General features: G+C 40.7%; 1 protein-coding gene across 1 annotated transcript in view; it reads right to left on the bottom strand.

Annotated features, from left to right (window-relative positions):
- Positions 1-729: 729 nt before the first annotated feature.
- CDX1 (caudal type homeobox 1) overlaps positions 730-27,468 on the bottom strand; it is a gene marked incomplete at both ends in the record, with an annotated part of 43,269 nt that continues 16,530 nt past the window's right edge. The window contains 2 exons of the mRNA XM_081320537.1: positions 730-933; positions 1,651-1,796. Coding sequence (XP_081176663.1) covers positions 730-933; positions 1,651-1,796 — 350 coding nt within the window. The remainder of the gene's footprint in view (positions 934-1,650; positions 1,797-27,468) is intronic.

The raw sequence follows: 27,468 nt of genomic DNA, 5'->3' as shown, positions 1-27,468 counted from the left end.
GTCTCACACCAAGTTAGATTCCTTTGATATGGAATATATGCATGAATAAAATTTGCAAGAAAACTACGTTGGACTTTGGCATTCTAAGAGACCCTGTTTTATGGAAGCTAATAACTGACTTCCTTACCGCTTTTGAGGACTTTGGATAGTTTTTCGCCATCTTGATTGTCATGTTCTTTCCTACCTGTCTCTCTTGCCTACTTAGCCTTTAATATGACTTTAATCCCTAATGGTATACATATAGCTAAAACTGGGGCTCAGCTTCTGTCATCTCACCTGGCCTATAATTTGGCTGGGATGGGCTTGAAATAATTGGCTGCTGCCTTTTTGACCAATATAACAAGGCCTGAGTAATGACCAGAGGTTGATAAAACATAATTTAATCATTAAACTTGTGAGTCACCTGACTCAATAATTCTAACCCAGATCAGATGAAAATTCATATTTTTTTTTCTAAGTACACTGCTTCCTTATTTCTTTTTTCCCCAAATGTCCATGTTTCCCCCCACTTAAATACTCTGAGACAATAGCAAGTCTTTTTTTTCTAATAGCAACAGGCCTATTTGGTTTTAACCTCTAGTAATGAGTTGATTATATTTGTCCAGTAGAGTAGCATATACAAAAAGGCGCTGGGGTTCCAGTGTTGAGAGTCTGATAACTAGTTTGAATCTCAGATAATCCATATGATACTGGGTATGTTAGTCTGGAGATGTAATGGAAAGGCTGGGTTTAAGGCATAAATTCTTCCTTGATAGTCATTGGTGAGGTGGAAACTAGATTGGTGGTGCTGCTGCAGATGCCGCCTATTGGGCCAGGAGTGCCAACCGCTGGTGGAGTAGGTGTGGTTGTACTGGCAGGCTGCGTTTGCTGCTGCATCTTCTTCTTGTTCACTTTCCTCTCCTTTGCTCTTCTGTTCTGGAACCAGATTTTCACCTGCAGGACAAATGAAGGCAGTAAGATTAAGGAAGCTCTTGGGAAACAATTCTTCCTAATCTATAATAGTTTACCGTTAATGTGAATGATTAGTGAAGCTGTTAGATAAATATTGCAGAGGGACTGCTTTGCAAACTTCAGAAAAGTGTGTATAGTGAAATATGAGGGCACTTTTACTCATATAATGGTTCAGGAAGCAATTAAAATGAGACTCAAGCAAATGGATCCACCATTCTTCATGCTTATCTAAAAGTCCGTTCCTTTATTTCCAAATGAATATAAATTTTTGTATGTATAAGATGATATTAAATATCCTGAACATGTACCTTGGCACAGTGGTGGGATTCAAATACCTGAACAACCAGTTTTCTGCATGGACACCGCTTCTGGAAGTCCATTCTGGGCCTGGACCTCTGAGGCCCAGAATGGACCTCGGGAAGTGGCGTCCACGCACTCCCGGTAGTCCGTTCTGGCCCTGGGAGGCCTCCCCTGGGCCTCCGAGGTTCAGAATGGACTCCTGGAAGTGGTATCCATGCGAAAAAGGGCTAGGTCTTCGGCTGGTTTGCCAAAGTCAGCAAAAAATTAGCTACCGGTTCTGCCGAACTGGTGCGAACTGGCTGAATCCCGCCCCTGCCCTGGCAGCTCTGCTTAGAGAGCCTGCGTGATTTAAAAAATGGGGTGACAGTTTGTAACCGGAAGTGTCTCTGGAGTGCTCACCTGCCGCTCAGTGAGTCCAAGGGCTGCTGCCAGCTCTGCTTTCCGCCGGATGGTGATGTAGCGGCTATAGTGGAATTCCTTCTCCAGTTCCAGTCGCTGGTGGTCTGTATATACAACACGGTATTTGTCTTTTGTTCTGGTTTTGCCTAGCGAAAACAAACAGTTGTACATGGTGTTAAATATCTAGATATAAAACATGTGAGGCAATTGATGGCCATAATAAAAAGGAAAGATGGCATGATTGTGAAATAGGAAGAGGTAGGGAAAATCACTAAAAGGAGGGAAGAGGGAAATACAGGACCCAGAATTACTCTCCCGAAGGGGAGGGGAAGGGAGAGGGGAAGGGGAGAGGAGACAGAGAGAAATACTGCAACAATATTTTGCTTTGATAGTGGATACTTGCTTTCTGAAAATTAAGAGCCATACATTTTGTTTTCATATACATCTCCCTTTCAAACTACGATTCAGTTAAACCAAAATTAAGCAATTCTGCTTTATAAAAAATTCTTATCAATGAGATTTAAAACTGTTGCATTTTTAAATCTTCATTATTTACAGGGAGGAATTTGCATTCATCCCAACCTGTTCACTTGCCTGGGGCATGATTTTATTTCTTTCTCCCTTTATTTGTACCCCACCTTTATTATTTTTACAAATAATTCAAGGCAGTGACCATATACAACACACCTTCCTCCTCCTCCTCCTCCTATTTCCCTACTTGAACTCATAGTCTCTTGCTTTCTAGTCTGGTGCTTTAACTACTAGACCAGCATTCCCCAACCTTTCTAGTTGGTGGAATAAAGGTTGCTATTATGATTGTGTAGAAAATATTTAGAAATGTATATATAAAAGGAAACTTTGTGACTGGCTGCCACATGATGTGGTGAGTGTTTCTAGGAGTCTAGGAATCATCTAGATCAGGGGTCGCCAACCTCCAGCCCATGGACCAGTACCGGGCCACAGCATGACAGCAACCTGTCTGCAAAGCCCCATCCGTGGGATGCAGGCAGCATACAAAATTACACACTGTCCAGTCCATGGAAAAAACTTTCTCCATGGAACTGGTCCCTGGTGCCCCAAAGGTTGGGGACCTTTGAACTAGATGCTAATTCTCACATGCTATTTTCCAATGCTATGATTCTGGTATTCTGTCTAGCTTCTCTTTATTAATTTTACTTCAATTTTCCTCAAATTTTTTAAAAAACTTTTAAAAATAATGGACTTTGAAGATGCAGATGACTATTGACACTTCTAACCATGAGGTTGGAAAAGAGTCCTGAGGGTACTGGGGACAGCTAAGGAAACATGCAAATCAACTAGATAATCGCTGGCTGAATGACCTGACCGACATTGACAACTTCTTTATGTAGTTTCCATAACTTTGAGGGATGCAAGCATTTCATAAAGTGTCCTTGAATGCCATCATATTTCCCCAGTGTAATTTTCTCAGCAAGACAAACACAAGAGCTATAAAATTTAAGTGAGACAGGAAAAGTAAAGTAATTGAAACAGACTTTGAGTAGGAAGGAGATTTCATGCAAGAAAAATAAAAGATGCCCAGAAAAAAAATTAAAATACTCAAGTCATATTAAATGCCTATATACTGTCATTCAGTAATGTTTCTACTATACAACTTGTAAATATATATATAAAACAAATCAATCTTCACACATTCTAATTCAAGAGTCAGTTCTTGTTAAAACAATATTAAAATGTTTAGGAAAACTAAGAGACATTTGTCTGGCAATAAAAAGAAAATATCATTGGTCTTTGATATACCTGCCTAGGGAGGAAAAATTCTACAAATGGGTGCAACAATCATTCATGTTTTGCTGGTTTCCAAAGAGACATTTCCACTATTGAAGGGCTTCCAATATGTTCCAAGGCTCCAATTAATCCTAGCTGCTAGAAATCTGCATTACTCCTGCCAAAAAAACTAATAAATGAAATAGTTATCCCTCTCCAAGACACTCATAATTTACACTGTAATACAAGCTCTGAGAAAATGTTCCATACCCCTGAATGAACTTGATTTTTTTATGTGGATATCAGGGGTGTCAAACTCACAAAGTCACATGACGTGTCACGACATATCACGATTTTTTCCCCATTACCGGCAATGGGGTGGGTGCGGTTTTGGCATGATGCATCCTGCCCGCGGGCCAGCAGTTTGACACCCCTGGTGTATGTCAAAGCTGGATCTAAGAGCAACCCCATTCAAAAGCCTGATCCTTCAAGATGAATTAAGCCCTGTGTAGAAAAGAGCAGAAGAGATGTCCCTGGAGCACCTACTCAAAACAAACAAAACTGATAAAATAGCTAAACACACTCATCAATATACCTTGCATGTAGTAGGTCTCAGAATAAATCATAAATATTTTTTATCTAGAAATAACAGGCTATGTGTGATGGGAAAGACCCTTGACTGGGACCATTAATTTAACTTGCTTTTTTCCATTTAGTAAAGGGACACAGAAGTAGGCCAGCATAATTTACTCTGCCCCAACAGGAAACCTGTATTCTGCCCTGAACAGTGCTATCTTGACAATTTTAATATGGGATCAAGTTGGCTGGCTGACTGGCTGGCTGGACAGGACAGACAGACGGACCAACAGATACAGACACACACTACATACATACATACATACATAACTGTTGGTGGATTTCCTGCCATTAGAAGAATCCATCAATTGCTCTCCCTATGATGGGACTGGGAAGGAAACAAATTTTGACTGTTAGCCAGACCATGGATTTATCCATTTATCAGAACCTGATCTTCAGGTTGGGTGGAGATTTTTGGACTCTCCTGCTTCCCAAGTCCCATTCATATTGTGGATTTAGATTTAGATTTTATTAGATTTATATACCGCCCTTTTCCTGTAGGACTCAATACTAAATACTCAATACTGGAAATACTAAATACTCAATACTGGAATTAATACTAAAGCTAATCTTGGGGGGGGGTGAGGAAGGCTATCTATTTACCTAAAGTCTGTTCTCTTCTACTTTATTGGGAAGTCCCCACCTACCTTTTAGATTAGAAGATCCCTCTCACATTCATTACTTCATTACTTCTCTTATGATCTTATTATTATTATTATTATTATTGAGTTGGAAGGGACCTTGGAGGTCTTCTAATCTAACCCTCTGCTCAGGCACGAAACCCTATAGCATTTCAGACAAATGGTTGTCCAGTCTCTTCTTAAAAACTTCCAGTGTTGGAGCATTCACCACTTCTGTTGTTCTCACTGTCAGAAAATTTCTCCTTAGGTTGCTTCTCTTTTTGATTAGTTTCCATCCATTGTTTCTTGTCCTGCTTCAGGTGCTTTGGAGAACAGCTTGACTTGGTCTTCTTTGTGGCAACCCCTGAGATATTGGAATTACTGCTATCATGCTCCCCCCTCATCCTCTTCATTAAACTAGACATACCCAATTCCAGCAACCATTCATTATATGTTTTAGCCTCCAGTCCCCTAATTATCTTTGTTGCTCATCTCTGTACTCTTTCTAGAGCAGGTATGTCAAACACAAGGCCCAGGGGCCAGATCCAGCCCGCGAAGTGGTTTCATGTGGCTTGCGAAGCCATCCTGGAAACAGTGAGGGAACGGCCCCTGCTGCCTTGGCCCCAGCCCAGGCCAGCCAGGAGCCAATGTACAATTTTGTGGTGGTCATCTATGCTGAAATACATTCAGCCTTAGCTCCACAAGGCCATCTGGAAACAGTGAGGGACCAGCCCCTGCCACATCGGCACTGCCCCCTAGTGCACCCTGGGAAGGTATCACCCTTTGTGAGGAATGAAGAAATGCACCATTGCCTGGAAGTGGCCAGCACATGGCCCTGCCTACCAAGATGCAGTGATCAAGGCAGGAGAGACCATATGTAGGGCCTCCCAAAGGAGAAATGGGTACATGTGATAGATCACTGCATCTTGGTTATAGCAACCGTGCTCTGCCTGGGGTTGCCCTGGAGACTTCTTTGAAGTTATTGTTGGACCAGAAAATCCTAATATTTTCTCCTGAACTTTCATAGAGTAGAAAAATTAAAATGGGATGATAGAAATGATCCACCTCTTTATTGCTACTGAATTGGCACAAAACATTTGAGAAACCAAAAGAATAGTGTCAGAAGGAGAAACAGCATCCAGTTATGTGATTTATGACAGATCAGCTATTAGCTATTAGTAATAAAACTGTAGCAACAGGTGGCAAGTGATCACCCAAGGAGGAAAAAAATTCCTTTTTAGTCAACAACCAAACCCAAGCTAAAAAGGTCCTTTTTCCTTCTTCAATAAAAAAAATAAAGTGCAGTTATAAAATTTGCACAAATAAATGATTTAAATTGTGCATTTATTTAAATTAGAAATAATAAATAAATAAATACATACATACATACATACATACAACTGCCCATTCAGGCAGTGTACACAATTTAAAGCAACAAATGACAATCATGAGAGACTTTGTAGATGACAACCAACACCCTGCGTTGCACCTGGGAACCCTCTGGCAAACAATACAATTTGTAAAGTAGCAGTGTCGTGTAAGCATTCTGAAGCAGTCTCATAATTACTTTGTGCCCATAACTCTTTGTGCCACTGTTTTCTGGTCCAACAATAACTTCAAAGAAGTCTCCAGGGCAACCCCAGGCAGAGCACGGTTGCTATAACCAAGATGCAGTGATCAAGGCAGGAGAGACCATATGTAGGGCCTCCCAAAGGAGAAATGGGTACATGTGATAGATCTGTACAAAGGTCCTCCAAGTCACTGCTGTCTCTACTTTTCAAGCAGGAGCTAAGAATATACAACAGCCCGCAAAATGTGAAGCTGTTCTCCATGGGGCAATGCAACCCCATGCAGAACTAAAGATGAACAATCTCCAAACCCAGATGGCTCCAAAATCCACAGCGCCTTGAACTTCTAGGGTTGAGCCTCAGCCTGTTTTTCCTTCACCTCGAGCCCATAGAGAGACAGGACCTCAATAGCTCAGCTGACCAAGATTTGAGATATATAACTGGGTTTCATGAATGCACTAATGGTTCCTAGTCCCATGACAAATTACTTTACTCAGCAGCCTCATATAGATGTTAAATATGTAAAAGCAGGGAGAGAACTGACCACAATGTCATCTCACAAAGCAAGGATCAAAGGCGAGATCCCTTATCCACACAGACTAAAACTGAGCCTGGGGCAATATACTGAAACTGAATCTGAACTGAAGCCAGGTTGACATAATTGTGCTTGTAGTTATTAAACAGATCCTCTTAGGATCAATGCAGTGAAATCTCCAACATGGGCTTTTTTCAACAGGTTGGTAGGCATTTTTCCTTATTGCACCAATATGATGGGAGGATTGTGTACATACAGAAGATAAGACTCAGCCCTTCATCACTATTGCAGGCATTTACTGTCCTCAGGGAACTCTGTCCTATTATATTTGAAAATATCAAGCTGCTAGTGCCACATATGAGCTTTTGCCAGGATCACAGAAAGAGGAAGGAGCTCCACTTAGCCAACTCCCACAGTTAGCATAGATTGTGTCAAAGAGATGTGTATAATTTTCATTTACCAGGCTCACTATTACTTTTCATTGGAAAAAGCTTAAATTCAATTGACAAGCAAAGGAAGATGGGACACAAAATGTTACAGCAGGAGCCAAAAGATTCAACTATTTGGATTCCATTACCAAAATCTCAAAATTAGAACTTTCAAACATGAACATTGAAGTAGAAATTGGTGAAAGGCTGAATAATCAAGTGCTTCCTCCTCTCTGTATAGAGTTGCACCTTTTTATACAATGGAAGTGCAGAAGTGGAAACCATGTAAATTGTCAAATTTCTGTTGTCCCTGCAGTTTTTAATCTTACAACAAAAGAAATGGCTATCATGGAAAAAACCAAAAGGGCCAAAGTATTCCAATGAGAGCAGAAAAATGTCACTATGCAGTGATACCTGCTTCTTTGAGAGAGGTGTTAATCCTTTGTCTTGAATAAGGTTGTGATGTGTCTGCTCCTCAAGAAGCCATTGCTGGATCCAAATAATTCTGGATAATTTCCATCCAGTCTCCAACCTTCTTATTTTATGGAAGATTGTTGAGAAGGTGTTTGGGCTTTGGTCATGGAGGTGAATGGATTAACTGGATCCATTTCAGTCACATTTCAGGCTGGATCACAATTCAGAGATAGCATTGGTTGCACTTGTTGATGAGCTGTGCAAAGTCAGGAATAGAATAGAATAGAATAGAATAGAATAGAATAGAATAGAATAGAATAGAATAGAATAGAATAGAATAGAATAGAATAGAATAGAATAGAATAGAATAGAATAGAATAGAATAGAATAGAATAGAATAGAGTTGGAAGGGACTTCTAGTCCAACCCCCTGCTCAAGCAGGAGAACCTATACCATTTCAGACAAGTGACTGTCCAGTCTCTTCTTAAAAACCTCCAGTGATGGACATGTGCCCACCATTTCTGAAGGCAAGCTGCTCCACTGTTCTCACTGTTAGGAAGTTTCTCCTTAATTCCAGGTTGCTTCTCTCTTTGGTCAGTTTCCAACCACTGTTTCTTGTCCTGTCCTCTGGTTCTTTGGAGAATAATTTGACCTTCTCTTCTTTCTGGCAGCCCCTCAAATACTGGAATATTACTATCATGTTGCCCTTGTTTCTTCTTTTCTTTAGACTAGCCAAACCCAAGTCCTGCAGCCGTTCTTTATATGTTTTAGTCTCCAGGCCTTTGATCATTTTAATTGCTCTTCTCTGAACTTTTTCCAAAGTCTCAACATCTCTTTTGTAGTATGGTAACCAAAATTGGTTGCAGCATTACAGGTGTGGTCTTACTAGAGTTTTATAAAGTGGTACTAATACTTTATCTGATCTTGATTCTATGCCTCTGTTTATATAACCCAGGATTATATTAGCTTTTCTGGCTGCTGCTACACATTGCTGGTTCATAGTCAAGTGATCGTCCACTAGGACTCCAAGGTCCCTCTCACAGTTACTTTTTTGAGCCAGGTTTCACCTAATCTGTACTTATACCTTTGATTTTTCCTGCCTAAATGTAAGACTTTGCTTTTCTCCACATTAAAATTCATTTTGTTGGATAAGGTCCATTGTTCAAGTTTGTGAAGATCTTTTTGGATCCTGAGTTTGTCTTCTGGGCTGTTGGCTATTCCTGCCAGTTTAGTGTCATCTGCAAATTTGATGAGTTCCCCTTCTATTCCCTCATCTAAGTCATTTATGAAGATATTGAAGAATACTGTGCCTAAGTTGGTGCCTTGTGGTACCCCACTGCTTACTTCTCTCCATGTGGATGTAGTACCCTTGAGGATTACTCACTGAGTATGGTTTGTCGGCCAGTTACAGATCCATCTGGTTGTGATGTTGTCTATCCCACCTTTTTCTAGCTTACTAAGCAGCAGGTTGTGGTCCACCTTGTCAAATGCCTTTCTGAAATCCAAGTATACTATGTCCACAGCATTTCACTTTATCAAAGAATGAAATAAAATTGGTTTGGCATGAACTGTTTTTAACAAACCCGTGCTGGCTACTAGTTATAACCTTGTTTGTTTTTCGTTGTTCACAGATCTGTAGTATGTCCATCCTTGTGTTGCATGAACTCTTAGCAGTTTTTGATACCATCAATCATGTTAGCCTTCTTGACTGGCTACAAGGTTTGTGGGGGAGGGAACTATATTACAGAGGTTCTCTTTTCTTAGTGGCCATTTTCATTCAATATTAACAGGGAGAAAGTGTCGAATCCACAGCCCCTCGCTTGTGGGATGCCCTATGGTTCAACACCCACCCTTCTATTTAAATCTATATAAACCCGCTGAGGTCATGTATTAGTTCAGGGTCAGGTATCATTAGACTGCACAAATTCAGTATTCAATATGAGGCTCCCATTGCACTCACAGCCCACCCAAAGGACAGGTCGTAGCTGTGACCAAGAGGGTCTTTGCATAGGTACACCTAGGACATCAGATGTACCCCTTCGTGGACCAAGAGGCCTTTCAGGTCTTTATTAGACACTATATGAAAGGATTATGTAAGCTCAGTGTACATGGGGCTGTTCTTAAGACCTCTCAGAAGTTATAGGTGGGCCAGAATGCAACACAATGGGCAGTGATGGATATATCTTGTTATGCCCATGTGACCACATTGTTCTATGAGCTGCACTGGTTACCAGTTGGCTTTCTGGTGCAATTTGAAATGCTGGTTATCACCTATAAAGTCCTTCATGGCATAAGACCTGGTGATTTGCGGGATTGCTCGATTCCAGTTGTTTTATTCATCTATTGTAGTGAAATGGGTCAGAGTGGATACACTCCATTCTGGGTCCTATCAGTTAAGTAGTGTCATTTGTGGGACTCAAGAAAAGTGCCTTCCCTGTTGCAGCAGTGTCTGCCTTCTGAACCAATATCCCCCCAGCAATTCATACAGCTCCCACCCAAATGACATACAAGAAGTTATCAAAGACCTGGCCGTTCTCCCAGGCTCTGGGTAAAGTAAAAGATGAGCATTTGCTAGACGTACTTTTTGGGGCTCTATATTGTTTGGAGGTAATTCTTTATTTCTTTTTGTCTTCCCCCCTCCCACTTTTTAAAACTGTATGTCTCCCAGAATTGCTGGAAGACAGGTAACCTTTAAACTGTAAACCCTAAAGTAAATGTTAATTTGAAGTTGATGCATAACCATTTTTGCTGTTGCAGCAAAGGGCACTGTAAAGCAGTTTCTCTGATTGAAGTTCCAACTCTATCAAGAGGTAAAGCCACTACGAATCGTCATACAGAATGTATACCATAGTAGTCAGTGCTTTTTTTGTAAAAGAAAAAGGTGCCGGAACTCACACATGTCATACAACCCGCCTTGCCTACCCTACAAGGTTCCATCCAAAAAAGGTGCCAGAACTCTATTCTGAGCATTCTATGAGAAAAAAGCCCTGATAGTAGTGCTTATGAAGTCTAGGAGTTTCATCCAGTAAATCGTTTTCTATCTTTTTCTCAAGGGACAGTTAAACAATCACCCTCATGAACTAGATGGTAAATAATTTGTTTCCTGATTGAAAAGTAGGGATCAGATGGATCTATGCAGTTCAAATATAGTCATCATTTGTGAGAAACTGTTCAGCTGTGAGGTACATCCACATATTTTTTTAAATGAATACTAACACATTGATTAGTCCACTGATCATTAGGTAGCAAAAAAAAAGAGTTTCTTCAGATTTGTGCAGTGGAGATGCAGCCAGTGAATTGTTGAAGAGCTGGAATTTAATGCAAATTTAAGAACGTGTTGCTGCAAAATTTCTTATGTAACAACTAATGCAAATGTATATATTGAAATCTGCAGCATGAGAATTTTCTTTCTTTCTTTGATAGGTCATCTGACTCACAATGACTCTGAGCAGCTGCCAGTTAAAAAATAAAAAAATTACAAAAGACCAAAAAGATCATAAATGGCCCTAAAAACCATATATAACCACATACACATCCACCCCCTTAATTCTGCTCCAGAGAAAAATCTTTAATGGAATCCTGATGGTCAATAAGGTGGAAACCATTAATGAAACAGAAGAACATGCAAAAATATGGACAGTATTTGCAAATATTGTTTTGGTGTTTCATAAATTTGTTTCATGTTCTTTGTCTATATTTTATATGAGATTTGGAAAAGGGAATAATTTTCAAGAAGAGGAATATACGTTTTAATAAATATAGGTTTCATATCTAACATTTTAGAAATTATGTAATACTGGGGGAAAATGTCACATGAACACTGACAGAAGCCCAAGGCTCTGTCTTACGCCGAGTACTCTTCAACCCCTTCATAAACAATTTAGATAATGGTATAAAAGAGGAACTCATTAAATTTGCAGACAACACCAAGCTGGGGAGAATAGCCAACACTTTAGAAGATAGGCTTAACACACTTGAACTCTGGCCCTATCCAACAAAATGCAATTCAGTGGTGAGAAAAAGTATTTCACTTAGGCAAGAACAACCAAATGCACAGCACTGACTCAACAGCACTAACTGTGAGAGATTGTGGAGTCCTAGTGGACAACCACTTAAATATGAGTCAGCAGTGTGCTGCAGCTGCCAAAAAAGACAATGTAGTCCTAGGCTGTATAAACAGAGGAATAGTATCAAGATCATGGGAAGTATTAGTATGCTTACTTGTGTTTCTTCAAAAGTAAGACCTATTCCAAAAATAAGCCCTAGTTTTGGGGCGAGGCGCACACCTAAAAAACAAGTGGGGGAGGGGGGTGGAACTGCCCCACATGCCCCACACCTGCTTATCTTAGGACTGTTGCAGCCAGGCCTCCCACACCGACACCTGTCATGCCACTTGCGGTCCATGCCATTCATGGCGCAAGGTTTGTCCCACTGGTCGTGCCGCTGCCACTGCTCACACAAGACATATCGTACCGATCTCGCCACTGGTGCCGAATGCAGCAAGAGACCATGTGGCTCGTCACACTGAGCAGCAGCAGTAGTGAGCAGCAGTAGTGGCACAATCAGCGTGATCAGCATGATAAGCCTGACAACACGATTGGTGACAGTGGTGCAATGAGCCTCACAGTTTGAGCAGTGGCAGCAGCACGATTGGCACAATGAGCCTCATGGTGCAAGCGACAACAGGTATTGGGGCATGCAGTGGTCCTAAGGTAAGATACCCCCCGAAAATGAGACCTGGTGCCTCTTTTGGATATATATATATATATATATATATATATATATATATATATATATATATATATATATATATATATATATATATATATATATATATATATATATATATATATATATATATATATATATATATATATATATATATATATATATATATATATATATATATATATATATATATATGTGTGTGTGTGTGTGTGTGTGTGTGTGTGTGTGTGTGTGTGTGTGTGTGTGTGTATGTGTATATACATACATACATATATATGTGGATCTTTGGTTATTCGGGTTTTTCCCCGCGTAGAACTAAAGGTGTAGGGGCGATGTTTCGACGGAATCCCATCCGTCATCATCAGGCTGGAGGCTTCTGCTTCCTTCTTCTGGGAGAAGCATGTGGCTGTTTGTTCCTCTTTTTTAAACTGCCAGAGGGGGTGTATATATATATGTTAAATGCTTGTTAACCAAAGATCCATATATATATATATATATATATATATATATATATATATATATATATATATATATATATATATATATATATATATATATATATATATATATATATATATATATATATATATATATATATATATATATATATATATATATATATATATATATATATATATATATATATATATATATATATATATATATATGAGACATGGTATATATAGTACAAGTATGAGACCACGCTTGAAATACTGTGTCCAGTTCTGGTCATCATGATACAAAAAAGATGTTAAAGAATGCAGAGAAGAACAACAAAGATGATTAGGGGTTTGGAGACTAAAACATATGACGAATGGTTGCAGGAACTGGCTATGTCTAGTCTAACAAAGAGAAGAACTAGAGGTGATGTGATAGCAGTTTTCCAATATTTGAGCGACTGTCACAGAGAAGAGAGGAGCAATCAAAGTAGTTGAGGCAGGACAAGAAGCAATGGATAGAAAACTATCAAGGAGAAGACCCAACCTGGAACTAAGGAGAAATTTCCAGATAGCGAGAGCAGAAGCTGTGGGTGCTCCATCACAGGAGGTTTTTAAGAAGAGATTGGACAGACATTTGTCCAGAATTGTATAGGGTTTCCTGCTTTGAACAGAGGATTGGACTAGAAGATCTCCAAGGTCCCTTCCAACTTTGCTACTCTGTATCCTCTAAATTGATTGAAGATGGTGAGATTAGAAAGACCTAAATTGTCTTTATATTCTACAATAATTTGGGTTAAGAAATCATTGGTCCAGAATCACCATAAGAAATTTCATGATTCTTAATGGATTTGAATATAATTTCTCCAAACCTAGTTCAGATCCTTTATTACTTCCTATACTGGCTCTTTATAGAAGACAAGATATAGTATTCCAATAATCTCTGCAATTAATGAAAACATTCATCTCTTTGTGCATATTCCAAAAAAACAGGGAAGGGAAGATTTTAGGAAGATGCAAAGGGATGGAGAGATGGGGAAAATCCCACTGCATAAGGAGTTTAATTATTCTTACAGCTAGAAGATCTCGTGTGATAGGAATCTGTGTATATGTGTGCCTGACATTTCCAACAAAATATTCTTTCACTTGAGACTACTCATTTAAGTAAGAACCCAGATATAGATATCCACAAACATAAACTCCCTAACTTCAAAGACAGTCTCCTGTAATCTTTGCTTTCTAATTAACTCTTATTCTTTACCCATTAAACTAGTCCCCTGATAATAGGTCTGGAGCTCAATTCTCTCTCTTTCCCCTCCCCGGTCCCTCTCTCTCTAATATATACATGTATATTTTGAAAAGTTTACTGCTGACACCCAACTATCTAAAGATAATTCAAGAACACTTATTTTGTCTTTTTTCTACCTTACCACAATTCTGAAAGGTAAATGACCTCCTTGATCAGCCCAGATAAATCCACTAATGAGACGAGAGGCAAGGAGTTCAAAATGGAGATCAAGGGGAGACTAATGTCTCCATGCAGTAAAGCTCTGGTTACCTTTGTTAATGTGTAACTCTAATAATGCTCAACTTAGCTATCAATAGATAAAGAAACTGCTTTAATATGCTGCACATACCATAAAAGAATCACCTCTGAGTATATAGACAGGGATAGAAAAATTGAAACCCATTCAGCTTCCTTTATCCCTAGCAATTCACTCTAGAGAAATGATTTTAGCCAAGATCAAGGGTACAGTCTGCATTCTTTAGTGATTCTGGGATCAGAACAGCTCAGTTAATTACGAATTGATTGTAACCAGGTCTCTGGGTAAAGGGGTAAATCAGGAGGTAAAATAAGCATGTGCTATCTGAAGCTTTTTCTCAACATATAATGAAGTGTTTCATTTGAGGTGCATGTGTGTGTGTGTGTGTATATATACACACACACACAGGCAGTAGTCACAACAGTGAGATTCAAGGTGCTGGTGATGACCTATAAAGCCCTAAATGGCATGGGTCCGGATTACTTTAGGGAGCACCTGCTACCAGCATCAGCGTCCCATCATCCTGTGCGCGCCCACAGGGAGGGCCTCCTTAGGGTTCCGCCGGTTAGAGATTGCCAGCGGGTGATTCCCAGGGGGAGGGCGTTCTCTGTGAGTGCGCCCACCCTTTGGAACGAACTGCCGATGGAGCTTCAGACTGCCCCCGACCTTCGCTCGTTTCACCGGGACTTAAAAACCTGGTTGTTCGAATTGTCTGGCCTGGACTGAGGGATTTTAAATTTTAAATTTTAAAGTATTTATATTAAATTAATTTTAAAATTTTAATTTTATTGTGATTATGAATTGTGGGCTTGTACTAATTTAACCCCCTTCATGGATTACTGCCTTGTCATGGCGAAGGGGCTTGCATAATTCAATGAAGCTATGAGCTATGCCGTGCAGGGCCACCCAAGACGGACAGGTCATAGCAGAGAGTTCTGACAAAACGTGATCCACTGGAGAAGGAAATGGCAACCCACTCCAGTATCTTTGCCATGAAAACCCTATGGACAGTACCAAAAGGCAAAACGATATGATGCTGGAAGATGAGCCCCTCAGGTCGGAAGGCGTCCAATATGCTACTGGGGAAGAGCAGAGGGCTAGTACTAGTAGCGCCAGAAAGAATGAAGCAACTGGGCCAAAGCCGAAAGGACGCTCAGCTGTGGAAGTATCTGGTGGTGAAAGGAAAGTATGATGCTGTAAAGATTTTTTCTCCATAGGAACCTGGAATGTAAGATCCATGAATCAAGGCAAGCTGGATGTGATAAAAAAAGAGATGACAAGACTGAAATCAACATCTTAGGAATCAGCGAACTAAAATGGACAGGAATGAGTGAATTTAATTCAGATGACCATCAGGTATACTACTGCGGGCAAGAATCCCTCAGAAGAAATGGAGTAGCCTTCATAGTCAATAAAAGAGTAGGAAAAGCAATACTGGGATACAATCCCCAAAATGACAGAATGATCTCAGTTTGAATCCAAGGCAAACCATTCAATATCACAGTAGTCCATGTCTATGCCCCAACCATTGGTGCTGAAGAGGATGAAATTGACTGTTTTATGAAGCCCTACAGCACCTTATAGAACTAACACCAAATGATGTCCTTATTATCATGGGGGATTGGAATGCTAAAGTAGGAAGCCAAAAGATAACTGGAATAACGGGCAAGTTTGGCCTTGGAGTACAAAATGAAGCAGGGCACAGGCTAATAGAATTTTGTCAAGAGAATACGATGGTCATAGCAAACACTCTTTTTCAACAACCCAAGAGACGGCTTTACACATGGACATCACCAGACGGTCAACACAGAAATCAGATTGACTATATGCTCTGCAGCCAAAGATGGAGAAGCTCTATACAGTCAGTAAAAACAAGACCAGGAGCTGACTGTGGCTCAGACCATGAGCTTCTTGTTGCAAAGTTTAGGCTTAAATTAAAGAAAGTAGGGAAAAGCGCTAGGCCAGTCAGGTATGAATTAAATCATATCCCTGTTCAATATACAGTAGAGGTGACAAATAGATTTAAGGAATTAGATCTGATAGACAGAGTGCCTGAAGAACTATGGACAGAGGTTCGCAACATTGTACAAGAGGTAGCAACCAAAACCATCCCAAAGAAAAAGAAATGCAAGAAAGCAAAATGGCTGTCTGAGGAAGCTTTGCAAATAGCTGAGGAAAGGAGGGAAGCAAAAGGCAAGGGAGAAAAAGAAAGATACGCCCAATTGAATGCAGAATTCCAGATAATACCTAGAAGAGATAAGAATGCCTTCTTCAATGAACAGTGCAAAGAAATAGAAGAAAACAATAGAATAGGGAGGACCAGAGATCTTTTCAAGAAAATTGGAGAGATGAAGGGAACGTTCAATGCAAAAATGGGCATGATAAAGGACCAAAATGGCAGGGACCTAACAGAGGCAGAAGAGATTAAGAAGAGATGGCAAAATTACACAGAAGAACTATACAAGAATGAGCTTAACGTCCCTGATAATCACAATGAGGTGGTCACTGACCTCGAGCCAGACATCCTATAATGTGAAGTGAAGTGGGCCTTAGAAAAGCTGAGCAACAACAAAGCTAGTGGAGGTGACAGTATTCCAGCTGAGCTATTCAAAATCTTAAAAGACGATGCAGTAAAAGTGCTACACTCAATTTGCCAGCAAATTTGGAAAACTCAACAGTGGCCACAGGATTGGAAAAGATCAGTTTACATTCCAATTCCAAAGAAAGGCAGTGCCAAAGAATGTTCAAACTATCGCACCATTGCACTCATTTCTCATGCTAGTAAAGTTATGCTTAAAATCCTACAAGCTAGACTCCAGCAGTATGTGGATCGAGAACTACCAGAAGTACAGGCAGGATTTCAAAGAGGCAGAGGAACTAGAGATCAAATAGCCAACATACGCTGGATCATGGAGAAAGCTAGAGAGTTCCAGAAAAACATCTACTTCTGCTTCATTGACTATGCTAAAGCCTTTGATTGTGTGGATCATAACAAACTGTGGCAAGTTCTTAAAGAGATGGGAGTACCAGAACATCTTATTTGTCTCTTGAGAAACCTATATGCGGGCCAAGAAGCAACAGTGAGAACTGGACACGGAACCACTGATTGGTTCAAAATTGGGAAAGGTGTCCGGCAAGGCTGTATACTGTCGCCTTGCCTATTTAACTTATATGCAGAGCACATCATGAGAAAGGCAGGGCTAGAGGAGTCAAAAGTTGGAATTAAGATTGCTGGAAGAAATATCAACAACCTAAGATATGCAGATGATACCACTCTAATGGCAGAAAGTGAAGAGGAACTGAAGAGTCTCTTGTTGCGAGTGAAGAAGGAGAGTGCAAAAGTTGGGTTGAAACTAAACATTAAGAAAACCAAGATCATGGCATCCGGCCCTCTCAATTCCTGGCAAATAGATGGGGAAGAAATGGAGGTAGTGACAGATTTTATTTTCCTGGGCTCCAAGATCACTGCAGATGGGGACTGTAGTCAAGAAATTAAAAGACGCTTGCTCCTCGGGAGGAAAGCCATGGCAAATCTAGACAGCACACTAAAAAGCAGAGACATCACCCTGTCAACAAAAGTGCGTATAGTCAAGGCTATGGTCTTCCCAGTTGCAATGTATGGCAGTGAAAGTTGGACCATAAGAAAGGCTGAGCGCAAAAGAATTGAGGCCTTTGAACTCTGGTGCTGGAGAAGACTCCTGCGAGTCCCTTGGACTGCAAGGCGATCAAACTGGTCAGTCCTAGAGGAGATCAACCCTGACTGCTCTTTAGAAGGCCAGATCCTGAAGCTAAAACTCAAATACTTTGGCCACCTAATGAGAAGGAAGGACTCACTAGAGAAGAGCCTAATGCTGGGAAAGGTTGAGGGCAAGAGAAGAAGGGGACGACAGAGAATGAGGTGGCTGGATGGAGTCACTGAAGCAGTAGGCATGAGCTTAAATGGACTCCAGAAGATGGTAGAGGACAGGAAAGCCTGGAGGAACATTGTCCATAGGGTCGCGATGGGTCGGACACGACTTCGCAACTAACAACAACAACAACAACAACACTAATTTAATTCCATTTTATTCTCTTTTTGTACTGTTTTAACTGCCCTGTGAACCGCCCTGAGTCCTTCGGGAATAGGGTGGTATATAAATTCAACTAATAAATAAATAAATAATAAAATAAATAAATAAAATTTAAAAATGGGGGTACTTTTCAAGCTACAAATCCAGACACAAAGTGGGACAAGCATTTCTTACCCAATCCTAATATAAATAATAATCTCAGTTCCTGAACAGAACTTGAAAATCTAAAGAAAAGGATTAGCTGTGCTAATTCAAATGCTTCTATTTTAGTGAAAAGCCTCCTCCTTATTAATTCTTTAAATTCGTTTATGGTTGCATGATTTCCTTTGCAAACACTTTTAGATCCCTGTCTTAAACAACTGTAAAATATTAAGAAAAAAAGAAAGTTTTGGACCCATTTCTTTGGATCTCCCCAAAACTAGTCAGATACAGAATTACTGGTACATATTACAGAAAAGTTAGAAATGTCCTAAAACTCTATCATCACAATTTTATTGCTCATAGTCAGTTATTTAAAGCATCCCTTAGTTAGAAATGTACATCTGAATCTTTCAATGTATAGCCAACAGAAAGTAATACTGTACCAATGAAATATAGCCACATCTCCATGAACATTTCACATAAATTTTAGTTTTATGTACACTCAGATTATCATCTAGGTATACAGTCATTCACATCTATATTACATATTCTATATTGAATGCAACAATAAAACACATGTGCAGTATTGGTGGGCAGTGATACTTTCAAAGCATTTCTTTTGCAGCATAAAATAACTGTAAAATCAAGGTTATCATAAATTCATTATAAAAAACTCTCTACTTGAATACATCTCTTGGTGATTACCTGGACATAACCTTCTTGGTAGCAATGCAGAAGTTGCTTGTCATTGCCTTCTTCCCAACCTAATCTACAGCTCTAGGTTTGTTTAATTAAGGTTTGCCATCAAAACTTCTTAACCCTGCTTCACTTTTCAAGATCAGTCAAGGTCAGTTAGCTGCTGCCACCTACTATATGGCACAAGATCATTGGCACAAGTTCATTATAGGTAGAAAATAAAGTTCATCCAGAGGTAGAAAATAAAGTGCAGGATCAAATATTCCTAAACTATGATTTGTTTGGGTTCCTGGTGACCTATGAAGTTAGAAGAAATAGTCACTAGCTACAGGCATTGTTGTTGTTTTTCTTCAACAATAAAGGATTCTTTTGTTCAGAATCAGATTGTCTACATAAAGTGTCCCTATTATAGGGCTTCTGAATTATTTTGACAATGCTAATGTACTCTATTCTTTTACTTTAAAAATTATACTTAAGAGTTCCATCCCAATAAGTGAAAAATGCTACCAGACATTAACTATGTATGAGCTTTGATTTATACAACAAAAGAAACATTTCTTAAATATTCAAAGTCACTCAATAAAAGATTAAATAATCTATATAATTTAAGATTAAATTATTGATGTAGGTTACTAAACAACAAGGATGAAGAGATTTATTTCAGAACAGCATATATTTTACAAGGCAAAAGTAAACATATTTATGAAATGTTATTATGTGTTAGAAATGTTAACAAACTATAGTATATATCTTCTAAAAATCCTTATATCTAGGCCAACTACATGTAAGATGGGAACATAACAAAATAGATTTTCCAAAATATTTCAGATAATTGGAAAGGGATGCCCAATATTTTCTCAGTAATTAAAACAATGGATAGGAGTGAAAAATGATCCTTGAATTATGGATCATTTTTCCTGATCAAAACATGCCTCTTCAAAATTGTTGTATGTTTTGTTTTGTTTACATTTTTGCCTAATGGTGAGAAAGGAGTCATGGGAGTTCATTGTGAAAACAAAATCCTAGAAAAAGATTTAGCTCTTTACCCAATTCTCAGATTTGGGGCCTACAACATTAAGATTAAAATATAAATGAAAAACATTTCCTGCATTCCTAAATATTTTTTACATTACTACATTACAGTTCTCCTTTCTCATTCTAGAGCAAGAGTGGAAAGATTGGGCTTCGTGATCACTTTGTTTATTCTACAACCCCAAGTTCTATTAAGTGAGAACCAGGTGTGAAAGAGAGGTAAGAATTAGGTGTAAAAGAAATGTGCAAATCTGAATGGTCTGAACCCCTCCTAGAAGCTTCACAAATGCTGGAATCTTTTTTCTGTGTATCCAAAACCCCAGGAAAGATAGATGGTATTCAGATTAGGAGTCTTTTCATGCCTTTAGATTTAGACTAGCAGGTTGACATTTTATTATTTACTTATTTATTTATTTAAATTTATTGGCTGCCCAATTCCAGTGGTCTCTGGGCCACGTATTATACTTTATGTAAATGTATTGGTCACTCAGTTATCTAGCTCTGGGCCTTTCAATCTACTTAAATGAGTCATCATTCCACAGTTAGAATTGGTCAGTTTAATATGAAATTAATTCCCAAATATTTTAGCATAAATCCAGAGCTGATTATGAGCCAGCTGCCATGGACTTTGTTGTACTTAGAAAAGAAATGAATTGCAAGCTTTAATCTTGCTCGTATTTTTTTACCAAGCTGATGAAGAACAAAAAATGAAGTCAAAATAAAATGAGGGCAGAACTAAATCTGGAAAGATGTCATACACTGAGTTGGTTCCTGTTATGTACTGGGCTTGTGGTAATACACCATGTGCATTGCTGGAGCAGCCAATGGCTCTCCAGCAACCCAGACTGGCCATCTCCAGTCCTGCAATTGGCTAGCCCCAGGCGGCAAGAGTGGGTTCAAACCCATTGGCTGCCACCTAAGGGCTAGACTATATATTGTGGCTGGTTGCAGCCTAAGTTTCAGTAAAGTTCCAGCACAAATAAAGTATGAGTTATCCTGCACTCAGCCTCGTGTCATTATTCCTGCACCCAAGAGCCCACGACTTAACAGTGGCGACGAGGATGGGATCCTGCTTCACCGATTAGAGCTGAAGTCAACGAGGGATCGGCAGCACATGCCGGAGGGAAGAGGAATTTCCCCCCCCCTCTCTAGGCTGGCTAGTAAGCCACACTAGCAGCCTCGCGCTCAGCAGACACATTCCCTGAGCCTAGAAGCAGGATCCGAAGATCACAGGAATTTGAAGGAAGAATGCCAAAAGTCGGCAAGCTAAGAGAATTTGACGTGAAGCATCCGGAAGAATGGCCATCTGACCTCTTGCAAGTAGAGAACTATCTGAGAGCAAATCAGATCGTAGAGGAAGGCCTGAAGGCTGCCACGTTGCTTTGTGTGTGCGGTCCAGCAACTTTCAACCTGGCAGAGAATCTTTTCACGCTGACACCCATCAAAGCAGTCTCATACACAGACCTTAAAAAGAAGCTAACTGGGCACTTCCAGCCCAAGATGTCGGAGATGGCGTGGTGATTCAAATTCGACCAAAGAGTGCAACTACCCAGGGAGACAGATTCGGAGTTCACTGCAGGCCTAAGACAGGCCACACGCCTTTGCAAGTTCTCAAACTTAGAAGAACGACTAAGAGACCAGCTCGTCTGTGGCCTTCGGGACAGAACCCTTCAGCAGAGACTGTTTGCTAGACCCAATTTAACATTTTCCGAGGCACAGGATGAGGTGATGGCTGATGAAGCCACCAGGGGCGCAGTGCAGACAGTTCAGCCCACCAAACCTTCAAAAGTCGAAGAATCGGTCCATCTTAAGATCGCCAAATGCGCCGGAGAATCTTCAGAAGAAGAACCCGAAATCAACAAACTCCAAAGGCAACCCAACGCGCAACACCGCAACAGCTACCAGCGAGAGGATGGTTACAAGGCAGTTTTCTTACCGAGATGTAAGGGGTGCGGAGCCAACCATATTCACGCCAACTGCAGATTTCGTTCGGCCACGTGTAGAGCTTGTGGAAGAACTGGCCACATCGCGCTGGTTTGCAGAGCCCACCAGAGAGACCGGCCACCTAAACACCAGTCAGAGGAACCAACTAGGAGAGGTACTGGGGCCCAGGGTCCAGTTAGTGTGGGATTCTTCAGAAGCCAGCAAAGCGTTTGCCACACCAGGGCTCGATGCCCCCTCAAGCCTAAACTTAAGCTCTTAGTACAGCTACAAGGAGTTCCATGTAAGATGGAGTTGGACTCCGGCTCTGCCCTCTCAATCATTTTGCAAGACACATACAACTTTGTGTATAGGCGCAGTAACAATTGGGCCAAACTAAGACCCTCAGATATCATTTTAATGGATTTTCAAAATGCTCACATTCAAGTTAAGGGTGAAGCCACCGTATTGGTAAACTTTAAAGGGTTTTTGGGGCACCTGGATGTAATAGTAGTAGAGGGCCAGAGAACAAGTCTCATTGGACTTGATTGGTTTGATTCCTTAGGTATTCAGATTACTGACATAAACCGGACACAAACGGCAGACCTCATGTCAGTGTGCGAGGAATACACGGATGTTTTTGATTCAACCCTAGGGACATACACAGGCCTGCCAATTTCTTTCGAGTTAGATTTATTTATTTATTTATTTATTGTTTTTATTTAGATCCCAACATTGTCCCAATTAGGGTTAAACCTCGCAGGGTCCCCTTTGCCTTAAAACATAAAATTGATTGCGAAATTGATAAGCTTGTAGAACAGGGCGTGTTACAGTCTGTTCATGGTGGGGAGTAGGAAACTCCTATTATCACTCTACTTAAGGCCAACAGGGAAATTTGCATTTGTGCTGATTATAAATGTACATTGAATAAGGCCCTCAAGCAGCATGCTTATCCGGTTCCAGTGGTCAACTATATTTTAGCCTCTTTGCAAGGGGGAACCATTTTTGCTAAACTTGATTTAGCACAGGCCAATCAGCAATTGCTGGTTGACGAGGCCACAGCCATGGCTCAAATGATCGTGATTCACAGAGGGGCATTCAAAGTCAAACACTTACAGTTTGGAGTCAGTGTTGCACCGGGTATTTTCCAAGGGATTATGGAACGTACACTTAAGGGTATCCAGGGCATCTGCCCTTATTTTGATGATGTTCTTATTGCTGGGGAATCCCCCAGAAGTGTTGGCCAGAAGGCTCAGGGCTGTTTTGCAGAAGCTTCACGAAGCAGGCCTCAAATTAAAGAAGAACAAGTGTAGTATTGGGGTCTACTTGGGGTTCTGCATTGATGCTAATGGTATTCACCCCACTGATTCTAAAGTGAAGGCCATTAAAATGGCTCCTAGGCCAAAATCAAAAGGAGAGCTGCAAGCATTTTTGGGTCTCCTAAACTTTTATCACACATTGCTACCTCATAAGGCAGCAATAGCAGAGCCCCTCCACAGGCTGCTTGACAAAAAAAGCCCCTTGGAAATGGACTAACTTACACGAAAGGATTTGAAAGCACTTCCAGGATTTGAAAGCACTTCTATCAGAAAAGTCCACTGTAACTCATTACATAAGAGTCTAAACCTGTATGTCTTGCATGTGATGCATCAACCTATGGGGTGGGGACAGTCTTAAGCCACATAGAGAAAAATAGGGAAACAGGTCCCTATTGCATTTTACTCAAGGACCTTGTCCTCTGCTGAGCGCAACTATGCCCAGATTGACAAAGAGGCCCTGGCTATAGTTGCTGAAGTTAAAAAATTTCATGATTATTTATATGGCAGGGATTTCACTGTCTACACTGACCACAAACGTCTGTTGGGACTGTTCACAACAGACAAACAAACCCGCCACATACTATCTGCAAGAATGTTGAGATGGTCTATTTTTTTGTCTGCATACAATTTTAAGTTAATTCATAAACTAGAAAAGGAAATGGGCCATGCTGATGACCTCAGCAGACTACCACTGCCCCTAATGGATCCTGATCCAGCTCCTGCTGCTAGAATACTGTCCATACAGGACATACCTGAGTTTCCCCTCCATGCAGAGGATATTGCTGCTGAAACTGCCACAGATAAAATTCTGAGTAGAGTGTTGTCATGCGTATATACGGGCTGGTTGGAAAAAGGTCCAGGCTCTGAATTTCAAAGTTATTTTGTCAGGAGGCATGAGTTGTCTGCACATAAAGGGTGCATTTTATGGGGGAACAGAGTCATAATTCCCACTTCCTTAAGAGATGGGGTCTTACACTCCTTACATGAAGGCCATCCAGGCATTGTCAGAATGAAAGCCTTAGCTAGAAGCTACCTTTGGTGGCTGGGCCTTGATAAGGCCATCGACGGTCAAGTCCATGGTTTTTATACATGCCAGCAATCGAGGCCTGAAATGCCACAGGTGGGAGGAAATGCACACTCCCTGGTCTAGGATTCACATAGACTACGCTGGGCCTTTTCAGGGGCAGCTTTTCCCGATAGTAGTGGATAGCCACTCAAAATGGCTGGAAGTAATTCCAGTTCCTAACATGACTACTGCTAGGACCATCCAGGTGCTGAGAAAACTCTTTGCAACACATGGGTTGCCTGATGTCTTAGTTTCTGATAATGGGGCCCAATTCACTGCTGCTGAATTTCAGGCTTTTCTTAGAGCTAATCTCATCAGACATGCAACATCTGCACTGTTTCATCCATCTTCTAATGGACAAGCCGAATGCATGGTGAGAACAACAAAGGAGGCATTCAAGCACATTGTCACAGGTGACTGGCATCACAGATTCGCAGATTTTTTACTCTGCCAGCATTCTACGCCCTGCACTGGAACAGGTAAAAGTCCTGCAGAACTTCGTTGGGGGAGATGTTTGATTACTAAACTGGACAGGTTGCATCCAGACAGAGTCGCAACAGAAGCCTCTCGACCAAAACCCCTGAGGGGGCTGCATATGGGCAATTGGGTTTGGGCCAGGAACTATGTTCAAGGGAATTTATGGGTTCCTGGTCAAATAACAAAGGCATCTGGACCCCTATCTTATGAAATGGAGTTGGAGGGAGGGCGACTGGTCAGAAGACACATTGACCAACTCAGGAAAAGATTTCCAGAACAGCCACTAAGTGAGGACTGTGTCATAAGTCCCTCCCAAGGTCCTCAAACTTGCGGCCAAGCCAGCCCTCACTTGGGCCACCAGCGTTGTTCCTTCTCAGCGGAGATAGAATATGAGGAAGAACTGGGTAGCACGGGAGTGCAACATGGAACCCCTGACAAAGCGAGCCAGCCAAACTTTAGCAACCGCTCTGCCTACTCTGCAGAACAGACTGACTCTGGGGTGGGCCAACCTGGTGAGGTCAGCCAGAGCGTTTCAATTACCTTTGACACAGGAGCACAAAGGGACATGGGTCTACCCAGGCCACTGGGTAAGCTGGTAGACCACAAAGTGATAGGAACTCCAAGATGTTCCTCTAGGCCACACAAGCCTCCTGCCTACCTCACAGATTACATTGTAAAATAAAGTGATGTATAATGTTGTAAAACTTGTTACCACTAACTATAGAAACTTGTGCATTGTGAAACTGCTATTACTGCATTGTAAGCCTGTTCAGACATTGTTTAATCTCATTGTAGCCACAGTGAATTTATTATTTATTATTTTTATTATTATCACTACAGTTGTGAGTTGATTAATAAGTCTTGACAGCTGTCAAGACTAATTGCGGGTGTTATAGTCTGATCTAAGGGGGAGGGGTGTTATGTACTGGGTTTGTGGTAATACACCATGTGCGTTGCTGGAGCAGCCAACAGCTCTCCAGCAACCCAGACTGGCCATCTCCGGTCCTGCAATTGGCTAGCCCCAGGCGACAAGAGTGGGTTCAAACCCATTGGCTGCCGCCTAGGGGCTAGACTATATATTGTGGCTGGTTGCAGCCTAAGTTTCAGTACAGTTCCAGCAAGAATAAAGTACGAGTTATCCTGTACTCAGCCCCATGTCGTCATTCCTGCACCCGAGCCCATGACTTAACAGTTCCCTAATTTTATTCCCTTTTTAAAAAACAAAACACCATACATTGTTATTTTTATTAATGAGTTCAGATATGTAAATGAACTTCTCTAACTGTATTAGTTCACTTAAGAGAATTTATTTTGTTCCAAAATAAATACTAAATCATCAGCAAATGCTTGTAGCTTATATGTTTCACCCTTTATCCCCAACCCTCTAATTCCTAATGTCTTATATTTCGATTTAAAACTTCCAAAGTGAAAATGAATAACAAGAGGGGATAAAGGGCATCCTTGCCTTGTGCCTTTCCTTATTTCAAAGCTCTCAGTACAATCTCCATTCACAATCACTTTGGCTATTTGTTTATTATATATTGTTTTTACCATATTTATAAAATTCTGTCCAAAGTCCATTGTTTGTAACTGATGAATCATAAATTGCCATGAAAGATTATCAAATGCCTTTTGAGCGTCTAAAAATATTAATGCCATTTGTTTCCCTGGATGTAGCTCATAGTATTCCAATACATCTATTATCACTCTTAAATTATTTTTAATTTGTCTCTTTGGTAAAAAGCCATTTTGATCTGGATGTATAAATTCAACCAAGTATTTTTTTCAATCTCTCTGCCATTATTGAAGTAAAAATTTTATAATCCACATTGAGCAATGAAATCGGTCTATAGTTCTTAATCTGGGTCAAATCCGAATCTTCTTTTGGTATTAAAGTAATATTTGCTTCAATCCACATCATTGGTATTTTAGCTTCTAATAAAAGTCCATTACAAACATCTTTCAATGGTTCGCTTAATATCTCTTGTAAGTTCTTATATAATTCTACCAGAAGTCCATCTGGACCATTTTTTTGTCTCTTTATGGCAGACATGTCAAACACAAGGCCCGGGGGCCAGATCCGGCCTGCAAAGTGGTTTCATCCGGCCCGCGAAGCCATCCTGGAAACAGTGAGGGAACAGCCCCCAGTGCCTTGGCCCTGGCCCAGAGACCCTCCTCCTGCCAGAGACCCTCAGATCTGTCCCACTCCTGCCCAGGCCCCCATAGGCAACCCTTGATGTGAACAATGTAGAGCTGGCCATGCCCACCCAGTAGGCCATACACACTTTAGCCACGCCCACCCAGTAGGCCACACCCACCCAGGCCACACCCACCCAGGCCCCTGAAGGCAACCGCAATGCTGATGCGGCCCTCAATGAAACTGAGTTTGACACCCCTGCTTTATGGCCTCTGTTATTTCCATCATTGTAACCCCTTCATCT

This window comes from Vipera berus (assembly GCF_964194415.1).
Source record: "Vipera berus genome assembly, chromosome: 2".
Taxonomy (NCBI): domain Eukaryota; kingdom Metazoa; phylum Chordata; class Lepidosauria; order Squamata; family Viperidae; genus Vipera; species Vipera berus.
The sequence above is the reverse complement of the archived record's forward strand: the minus strand, read 5'-3'. Positions and strand labels throughout refer to the sequence as shown.